This window comes from Lycium ferocissimum, unplaced genomic scaffold, assembly GCF_029784015.1.
Source record: "Lycium ferocissimum isolate CSIRO_LF1 unplaced genomic scaffold, AGI_CSIRO_Lferr_CH_V1 ctg16111, whole genome shotgun sequence".
In the NCBI taxonomy this organism is placed as follows: Eukaryota; Viridiplantae; Streptophyta; class Magnoliopsida; order Solanales; family Solanaceae; genus Lycium; species Lycium ferocissimum.
In genome coordinates, this window is record NW_026716419.1 from 4,460 (window position 1) to 15,234 (window position 10,775).

The 10,775-nt window shown below is 42.4% G+C and overlaps 1 protein-coding gene across 1 annotated transcript; it reads left to right on the forward strand.

Annotated features, from left to right (window-relative positions):
- The first annotated feature begins 371 nt into the window (after positions 1-371).
- Positions 372-2,271, forward strand: LOC132042550 (uncharacterized). The gene is made up of 4 exons (XM_059433076.1): positions 372-807; positions 868-968; positions 1,051-1,824; positions 1,990-2,271. Exons 1-4 carry the CDS (start codon positions 372-374, stop codon positions 2,269-2,271), a joined length of 1,593 nt encoding a protein of 530 aa, XP_059289059.1.
- The last annotated feature ends 8,504 nt before the right edge of the window (positions 2,272-10,775 follow it).

Below are 10,775 nucleotides of genomic sequence, written 5' to 3' on the forward strand. Positions count from 1 at the left end.
TGGATGAAAGCCTGTCAACACTGTCTCTACCGTCTTCTGAAAAGTATGTTGAATCTTCTTTCCAAGAGGTACACGCATGTGATACAAGAATCACATTCATGAATGGCGATCTTCTACTTGGTGAAACACTACACAATCGTCCTTTGTACATGGTGGGTTATGCCCTCGAGAAGAGGATAAACAGAATATTGATAGATGATGGATCTGGAGTTAACATTCTTCCTATTCGTACAATGAAGGAACTTGGCATCACAACTGAAGAACTTTCTGAAAGCCGCTTGATGATACAGAGATTCAATCAAGGGGGGCAACGAGCCATAGATGCTATCAAATTAGATATCACCATCGAAGATTTGTGATCAAGTGCATGGATGCATGTCATCGACACAAAGACTTCGTACAATATGTTGCTTGGCAGGCCATGGATACACGAGAACAAAGTTGTCCCATCCTCCTACTATCAATGTTTGAAGTATCTCGAAGGCAGCATCAAAAAGAAGATAGTTGCTGATGATAAACCATTTACTGAAGCAGAGTCACACTTCGTGGATGCGAAGTTCTACTTGAAGAACTACATTGTAAGAGAAGTAAAAGTCGATGACATCGCAACTACCAAGAGTGATAAGGTCGCAACTAAAAGAGCTGATGAGACTATTGAAAAAGCTGGAGTTGATGCTGAGGTGCCGCACCCCAGTATGAATAAAGGGAATATTGTGTCTTTGAAGAAGAAGAAGAAGACAACTCCCGTGCTCTGCTATGTTCCAAAGATGAAGAAAGAGGAAGGTCAACCATCTGAAACTCAAGGAAGTGTGCTAGGGGGGATAACTCTTCCTATCAGATGAATTGACACGATAAATTTGTCCTCAGAGCTACTTGGAGACTTCGTGGCTCAGAATCCGCCGCAAAATATGGCACTCCCTACAAAACGTACAAATGAAAGCTTTGATCCAAATGCTTACAAGTTATTTGTCAAGGCTGGGTACAACCCCAACGAGCCGTCAAAGTTAGGAAAACTTCCATTAGGAGCTACCATGATGCAATCACGTGAAGGCTTATGAATACAAAAAACCTCCGCCAGTTCGCATATCCATAAGAAAGGCAAGTATCAACTACATCACTGTGGAAGATGAGTCTGTTGCTTCCAACAAAAGGCTTTCAGTGTTTGATTATCTTAGAAATTCGACCGCAAAAGCTTCTGTGTTTGAGAGATTGGGGCCATTGAAGATGAAGAAGAAGAACAAGTTCCACAGAAATTATCAGAGCGTGAAAATGCTAGCTTTGCCTAGAACCCAGAAGGATATACAAAGTTTGATTCCTTCTAGAATGAGGCGACAAACAAACCTTGTGGTTTCATGTGGGGAGGTACTAAAAGCAAAGTCTCACACTGTGGTGTATACCAAGGAGCGTGACGAAGATGAGGAGAGTGTAGGTTCTTCATATCATATTACTGCACAAAGTGATCAAAATACCTCATTTCAGATGGAGGTTGCCAAGAAATTAGAGGACATCTCCTCTTGTTACCACATATCTTTCAATGATGGTGATCCTCAAGAGTATGAAGATGCTAGAGATGCTCCTCCAGAACTTGAAGAAGGGGTGAAAACCATAGTAGACTCCTTGAAAGAAGTTAATCTTGGTACTGATGAAGACCCAAGGCCCACCTACCTAAGTGCTTTTCTAACAGCTGATGAAGAAGACACTTACATGGAAATACTCAAAGAATATAGGGATGTTTTTACTTGGAGTTATAAAGAGATGCCTGGATTAGGTCCCAAGGTAGCAGTCCATCATCTGGCAGTTAAGAATGGTGCCCGTCCTGTTAAGGTGCCCAAAGGCATTTCGGACGCATTTGGTTCCTTCGATCGAAAATAAAGTCAACAAACTCATTGAAACTGGCTTTATTCATGAAGTTAAGTACCCTACATGGATTTCGAGCATTGTTCCCGTGAAGAAAAAGACTGGCCAAATTCGAGTTTGTGTTGACTTTAGGGATCTTACAATGCATGGCCTAAAGATGATTTCCCGCTTCCCATCCCTGAGTTGATGATTGATGCTACCATTGGTTATGAAGCAATGTCTTTCATGGATGGTTCATCCGACTATAACCAAATTCGCATGGCGCTAAAAGATGAAGAGCTTACAACATTTCGTACACCCAAGGGTATTAATTGTTACAAAGTGATGCCTTTCGGCTTGAAAAATGCTGGTGTCATATACCAAAGGGCTATGCAAAATATCTTTGATGATTTGCTCCACAAAAATGTCGAATGATATGTAGATGATTTGGTGGTAAAATCAAGAAATAGGAGCGACCACTTGCAAGACCTGAGAATGGTGTTCGAGCGACTTCGGAGAGATCAACTTCGAATGAATCCATTGAAATGTGCCTTTGGAGTTACTTTTAAAAAATTCCTTGGTTTCATTGTTTGACATCGAGAAATCAAAATTGATCAAGACAAAGTTGATATGATTTTGAAGATGCCCGAGCCTCGAAATATTTATGAGCTAAAAAGTCTGCAAGGGAAGCTGGCATATATTAGGAGATTCATTCTGAATTTAGCTGGAAGGTGCCAACCATTCAGTCGTCTCATGAAGAAGGGCGCCCCTTTCAAGTGGGATGAAGCATGTACCAATGCCTTCGAGAATATCAAGTCATATTTAATGAAGCCTCCAGTTCTAGTAGCCCCTGTACCTGAAAAACCATTGATACTATACATTTCAGCACAGGAAAGGTCGGTTGGAGCGTTATTGGCCCAAGAAAATAGTGAAGGGAAAGAAAATTCTCTTTACTACTTGAGCAGAATGATGATACCAAATGAGCTAAATTACACGCCAATTGAAAATTTGTGTTTGGCGCTAGTCTTCCCCATTCAAAAGTTGAAGCACTACTTTCAAGCTCATAGTGTTAACCTTATTTCCAGAGCAAATCCCATCAAGTTTGTGATGTCAAAACCAGTCCTCAGTGATAGATTAGCAAGGTGGTACCTCTAGTTTCAACATTTTGAAATTACATACATCCCTCAAAAGGCTGTAAAAGGACAGGCATTGGCGAGCTTCTTAGCGGATCACCCAATACCTGATGATTGGGAGCTAACTGATGAACTTCCCGATGAAGATCCAATGGTCGTTGAAATTCAACCTCCGTGAAAAATGTACTTTGATGGTGCTGCACGACGTGATGGGGCGGGTGCTGGCGTGATGTTTGTTAAGCCGGAAGCAGCTACCCGAAGGGGCCACCCTAGCTAAGCCGGAAGCGGCTACCCGAAGGGGCCATCATTATTATGCCGGTAGCGGCCGTCCGAAGGTGTTATATCCCGTATTTTGTACGTTGGGGTATTCCGAGCTAGTTGTGATAAGTAAAGGACAAGACTATTTCGGGATACGAGGTAGAGACTTTTAACCTCCGATTTTGTTTTATGGCACAAGTTGCTTATAATTTTGTTGGATGGAAATATTGAGGAAAATTGGGGGCTAGAAGTTGAAATAATTATTTCATGAAATGGAAAAAAAAGGGCCAAGTGGCCGTGTGGGGTGTGGGCTCCCACCCATGGTTTGGCCAATTGTCTCAAGCCATGAGTGGGGCATGTGTCCACCTTGTATGGGCTATGTATTGATATATATAGATGAGGGATGACAAAGCAAGACAATTATTCATCTTTCCAACTCAAGAAACTTGGAGAAAAAGAGGAACCATATTCGGCCATGCTAGCCGAATTTGATGCCCTTGAAATTGATCAAAAAAATTAATTTTATTCTAGTATTCCAACCATTGGAAGGTCCTTAGTAACGTGGAGTAGTTGTTGGAGAAATCACACCATTCATTCTTGCAAAGCACAAACCCTAGCCAAGTTGAGGAACTAAGTGAAAAAGGTAAGGTTTGAACTTCTTTTACATGTGTTATGGATGGTTTGTACGTGTTGTAGTGTGCAGAAATGGATGAAATTCATGAAATTATGTGTGTTGGGTTGTGGCCGTATAGGGGCTATTTTTGGTAGGTTATGATGAATTGATTTTATTTAATATTTTTGGTTGTTGTTGTTGTGGATTCTATGGTGAAATGAAGATTTAATGATTCAGGTTGAAGTTGTAATCGTTTGTGGGCTGTTTTAGAAGCTAATGTGATTTTAATATAGCTTCTTGTATTTATGAGAATGTAGTTGTTAACGTGTGGATTGTTGGTGTAGTTCATGAATTCGGAAGAAAGAAATGTGTTGTTGTTGTCCCAATTGAAATTGGAAGGTTTCAGGTTATGTTGTAGGTTGGTTGGGTTATTTTGAATATTGTGCGGATTGTTTGAAGTGTTCTTGAGTCTTGTTTGAATGGTTTCGGATTAGTACTTGAATGTGTGAGCATTGGTGTTGGCTTGATTGTATGTGGTTGATTTAGATGTAAATGGAATGTTGTCGAATTATGTAGAAAAGAGTTACTAACGTTAGAATACGCTTTGAATTAATTGTTGATGTTGTTAATATGGTTGTTGGTATTGTTGTTGATGATTTGGCCGAGTTGAATTCTCGGGGTTTGTTGAATCTATAGGGGAAATGCTGCCCGAATTTCCGTAAATGAAGTGCTAGCTTGGGATTGAATTCCTAAGTACCTGTAGCTAATGTTTGGTATCTAATGACGTTGTTGTAGATCTTAGGAAGCCCGAGACTTTAGTTCGAGTTAGCTTAGGAGGCGGACGAGGTATGTAAATGTCACGACCCAACTAGGGGCCGTGACGAGTACCCGGTACTTGTACCGAGCACCCCCTTACCTGTCATTTTACCTGTACCTCTTGGCAAGTCGTATAACCAGTGCCGTATTTTTTTTTCTTTAAAATACTGAACATTAACAGCGTCATTATGAACATAGACTAATTAGCTTCATACAACAACATTAAGATGCTAAAATACCACATATTTAACTGTACATGACTGACTTTACAAATCTGTCTACGAGCCTCTAGACATAGTACACTTATACATAGAAAAGGCCGAGTACTGTCGTGCCCGAGAATGTACACAAAAGAGTACCACAGAAGTGAGGCTCCGGAACAACTGGAGCGCTGTCAAGTACGGCTAGTAGAGCTCCTAAGGATCAAATCCGCCTGTCTGCTGACCTGCGCGGCATGAAACGCAACGTCCACAAGAAGGGACGTCCATTTACGAATAGTGTACCGAGTATGTAAGGCATGAACAGTAATATGCGAAAAACATAAGTCATGTATATTGACATAAAAGAATTACCGCACATGTCCTGGGATAGAAACGTAACCTGTACATATAAGTGCCCTTGGGCAGACGCCGTGCTTTCTTAGCTTTTCTCACTCATATATATATATATATACATAAAAATAGAATATATTATATTGCCGAGGCGTCGGCAGCCGATCCATTTAACCATAAATATGCACATCCCGCGTCCGGGCATCCCGCGTCCGGGACGATATCAAGTCATGTAATGCCAACTGATCAGGTGGATATGCGTATATAACGCTCTGCCATTATTTCCATTTTCCCGTAAATATATGAAAATTCCATGTATAAATATCGGCGTCTATAGCGCCCTGGCTCTTTCATTATATACATATGCTCATATCGTATATATATATCAGCGTCTATAGCGCTCTGATTCTTTTTGTGTCATATATATATATATACTTATATCATATACGGTTACCAGCGTCTATAGCGCTCTGATTCTGCTATCATATACTTATGCTTATATCATGTATATTTTTCAGCGTCTATAGCGCTCTGACTCTGCTATCATACAATATACTTATACTTATACGTTCGTCGGGTGCACCCACATCCATCGGGATCATAGGGCATAATTCCTTGTACTTAAATTCTTTAGAATGGTCGTTACCTATAATAGAATCAAAGTTATCCGAACGGTTTAATATTCTCGTACTTTCATTTTTTATAGCAAAGTATATTATCTACATATGTTACGTGTCATGACGTTACTCAGGAAGGTCTTAGGGTAATCGGGTCTTATCCTTGCGAGTTCTAGGATATTTGGACATTTCTTTCGCAATTCATGCACTTTTAGTTCAATCTTACTGAATGAATAGTAACTATTTTCAATCGCGGATTTCTAGAGTTAGGAAAGTCCCCGAGGCGCGAAATCAGGCCTATACGTCTAGGACATGCCAAGAAAGGAAGGGGAAACCTTACATACCTCTTTCCGCTTCTTTAGCTATTCCGAATTCACGTCGCAATCTCGTCAAAATCTGCAAATTGGTCATGTTTACCAAAACTCTTATTAGGATTCTTAAAGTTAGAATCTTAAGGAAACACTTGGCTACCGAAATTTCAGCACTTCCTTTGTAAATATACCATCCTCAACATTCCATATAGCCAAATTCTCATCAATCACAATCCGGGAATTCAAACCCGGCCAAACTATTAACCATAATTCCAACAACAATACTAACAATTCCATACTCAATCAATTTACTACTTCTTCCAAAAAACTTTCCAACTTCAATGAAAATAATAACCACCTCATAATCTACATTCCCACAACACCATACTAATCATATTGTCTTTCATGCATACAAGAACATTACATTCCATTCATATAACTTCTAACACAAGTCTCCATTACTATAACTTCATTAACAACATAGAGTCCACAACATAACAACAACTAACACTAGATAAAATAACTAAAACATGATTCCTACATATATATATGCACTACAACTACTACTTTTGCATAACCACAACCAACACAATTCACTTCTTAACCATTAAATCCTTGCTTCACATTATAGAACTTACCATAACAACAAATACAATGTTAAATAAAGTTAGTTCACAACACCCTTTCATGGTCCATACCTTTCGGCCAAGCCACTCCATACACATATTTTTCATGAATTTCCATAGTCTCTACACTTGACAACACTAACCAACACACAACATAACACACAACACATACACACACACGGATTGCCCCTAAGGGTCACGGCCACACACACACATGCCTCCATCTCATGAATTCCATCCATTTTCATACACCACAACATGCACAACATCCATAACATACAAAAAGAGGATGAATTCTTACCTTTTTACTTGAATTCTTCACTTGGCTTCAATTGGAAACTTGCCAAAACTTGTATTTTCCTTGCTCCAAAGAACCCTCCACCATGCCAAGAACCCTTCAATGACTTGTTTGGCTAGAAGGAACAAGTTAGAAATTCTTCTCTCTCTTCTCTTCTTCTTTTTTTTTTTCCTCGGTTTCTTGCTTTTCTACAAGGCAGCCGAATGGCTCCTTTGTTTTTCTCCTTCTTTCTTGAAATTTCTAGAGGCTTATGTGATAAGATGACTACTAAGTCATCTTTTAAATTATGTACATAAGCCTCATATGGGCTTGGCCCATCAAGAAGGGAGGTGGACGGCCAAACATGGCCCAACCACCTAAGCCCACCCCTTTTTTTCTCTTCTCATAATTCATGAAAAATTATTCTCCAACTTCCAAATTTACCCCTAGCGCTCCTCCTTATTTCTATGAGTCGTCTCACAAATTTACCTTTTTGCCCCTAGCCTTTCTCAATAATTTCGCTTCTAAGCACGTCATAAGTCATTCATATGCTTATCAAAATAAAGATGTGGCCTTGCTTGTCGTCCTCCCGCAATTGTCTCGAATTATCCGATTGCACAAAATGCGGGATATAACATCCTCCCCCCCTTTAGAACATTCGTCCTCGAATGTTAAACTGACCTCATGGTGCATTATAATACTTCGGGGAGGTCTCCTTCGTAAACATCTCACATATCGCTCAACATAACCACTTTAGGTCCAACATGTCTTCCCCTTCTGCTAATCTAGTCCGTCTCCGCCTACATGACTTTTATAGGGTTTCTAACCACCCTACATACTATAATTTACACTGAGCTACCTAACCTTACATTCGTCTCTTGTTCCCCCCCATTTATGACATTTTCGAAAGATATTTCCTGCGGGTCACCCATCGTGAAATTGCTCTCACCCTAGCACGCTTAACCTTGAAACTTTAATGCATTTCCGCGTCTTAGCGTTAGTATTTCCGTCGTCGCTCCTCGTACTACTTATATCCCATAATACGGAACGAGTTGGGTCTTAGCGCTTTCCAAATCACCCACGTAACACATCTTTTCCTTTGTTCACAATTCTGCCTTCCGCAATCTCTAGTATTCATTCTTACTTGTACGTATGGCTACTTTTCATCTTAATTTCCGAATCCTTAATATGGTCAGCAATACAAAAGACAGCGTAGGATAAGATAGAATTCGAATCAATTGACACGCATATCATAAAAGGTGCCGAAAAAGTACCTGTGGCCGCGTCTGCGGAAGGCTCAGGGTCCTGTCGCCCCGTCAGTGCATATAGGCGGTGGGGAGGGCCAGCTGAACTGGATGCTCCTCCTCTACCTCGACCACGTCCCGCGGGAGCTTGGGAAGTCTGTCCGAGAGGGCGTACGGTCGATGATGAACCAACCGCGGACCCGGCGGGCTGGGCTTGGTCTCCCTCATACCTCAGTGGGCAATCACGCATCCGGCCAACCCGCCCGCAAGTATAGCAAGCACCGTGCCCGCGAGACACTCTCCGTGGGGAGTGTGGCCTACCACATCGCGCGCACCGCGGCGGGGGTGGCATCATTCTGCTGGAATCGGCTCTATTCTGGGACTCTGAAGCTCTATTAGCAAACTGAGGGGGTGCACTGGCCGCTGATTGACCTGAATACCTAGATTGCTCCTGCGCCTGTTCCCCTCTATACTTGCTTCTAGCCCTGGAAAATCTGCCCCTTTTTCTGGAGCCCCTATCTGGATAACGCTCTCCTCCCCGTAGCTGGTATTGTTCCTCCAGGTTTTGAGCATGAGCCTGGATACGGGCAATAGTCATTCCATCCCGGTGAAGGCTGTCAGCACTCCTTAACGATGTGTGGCCCCAACCCACTCACGAATCGGTACATGATCTCCCATATCGGCGATCATGGTCGGGGCATACCTAGCCAACGAGTTAAAAGCGGAGGTCGTATTCCCCGACGCTCATATTCCCTTGCTTGAGATTTAAAAACATATCGGCCGAGCTCGTCGAACTTCGGCGGGCAGAAATGTCGCAAATGCCTCGCAACTCCTCGCCAAACCGAGGGGCATTTGCTCCCGCGAGGATCTCCAACTCGTCATACCACAGATCGCTACATCCCGCAATCCGTACGATGCCAATTCCACCGACTCGTATCCGAAGCGTGCATTATTCTCGCAGTCCTCGCCGTCTCATCTATGAAATTTTGGGGGTCTTCTTCGGTTTCGACCCATAAAACTCCGTGAGGTCGTAGAGCACAAAAATCACGGGCCCTAGCACTCGCCGCCCGTCCCCCGGTCCGCATCTTGCCGCCGAGCCGCGCGGCAACTAACCGAGTCGCAGGGGCCGGATGGCCTCGCCACCGCCGGCCCGGTCGCTGCCGTCTCGCCCTCCCGGGCTGCCCTAGCTTTCTTTCTTCGGCGGCATTACCGAAACCATAACATAGGATTAGGAAAGGAATATTGGAACCGGTAGCATAGCTCTATCGCACAATTTCGAATACAAAGAAGGTCATATTTCCTAAATGCCCCGTAGCCTCCCGTTTATAAGCGTGGCGCGCTACACACCCATAACCAAGACTCTACTCGGACACGGCTCGTAGACAAACCCCTAGGACCGAACCGGCTCGATACCACTCGTCACGACCCAACTAGGGGCCGTGACGAGTACCCGGTACTTGTACCGAGCACCCCCACCCGTCATTTTACTCCGTACTCTTGGCAAGTCGTATAACCAAAGGCCGTATTTTTTTTTCTTTAAAATACTGAACATTAACGAGCGTATTATGAACATAGACTAATTAGCTTCATACAACAACATTAAGATGCTAAAATACCACATATTTAATCGTACATGATCGACTTTACAAATTTTTGCCTACGAGCCTCTAGACATAGTACACTTATACATAGAAAAGGCCGCAGTCGTCGTGCCGAGAATGTACACAAAAGAGTACCACGAAGTGAGGCTCCGGAACAAGCGGAGCGCTCGTCAAGTACGGCTAGTAGAGCTCTAAGGATCAAATCCGCACTGTCACGACCGCGCGGCATGAAACGCAAGCGTCCACAAGAAGGGACGTCGATGCACGAATAGTGTACCGAGTATGTAAGGCATGAACAAGAATATGCGAAAAACATAAGTCATGTATATTGACATAAAAAGAATTACCGCACATGTCCCGGGATAGAAACGTGCCCGTACATATAAGTGCCCTTGGGCGTACGTCGTGCTTTCTTAGCACTCATATATATATATATATATATATATACATAAAAATAGAATATATTATATTGCCGAGGCGTCGGCGAACCGATCCATTTAACCGTAAATATGCACGTCATCCCGCGTCCGGCATCTCGCGTCCGGACGATATCAAGTCATGTAATGCCAACCGATCTGTGGATATGCGTATATAACGCTACGCCATTATTTCCATTTTCCCGTAAATATATGAAAATTCCATGTATAAATATCGGCGTCTATAGCGCCGGGGTTCTTTCATTATATACATATGCTCATATCGTATATGTATACGTACTATACGCTACCGATTCTTTTTGTGTCATATATATATATACTTATATCATATACGGTTACGCGTCTATAGCGCTCTCGATTATCGCTATCATATACTTATGCTTATATCATGTATATTTTTCGGCGTCTATAGCGCTCGACTCGCTATCATACAATATACTCATACTTATACGTAC

Excerpts from the sequence above, each read along its gene's own strand:
- LOC132042550 (XM_059433076.1), top strand. The coding sequence starts at position 372 with ATGCATGTCATCGACACAAAGACTTCGTACAATATGTTGCTTGGCAGG. Across the intron at positions 969-1,050 it reads CAAATGCTTACAAGTTATTT|GCTTATGAATACAAAAAACC; the intron begins GTCAAGGCTGGG and ends AATCACGTGAAG. Across the intron at positions 1,825-1,989 it reads ATGGTGCCCGTCCTGTTAAG|GGATCTTACAATGCATGGCC; the intron begins GTGCCCAAAGGC and ends TGTTGACTTTAG.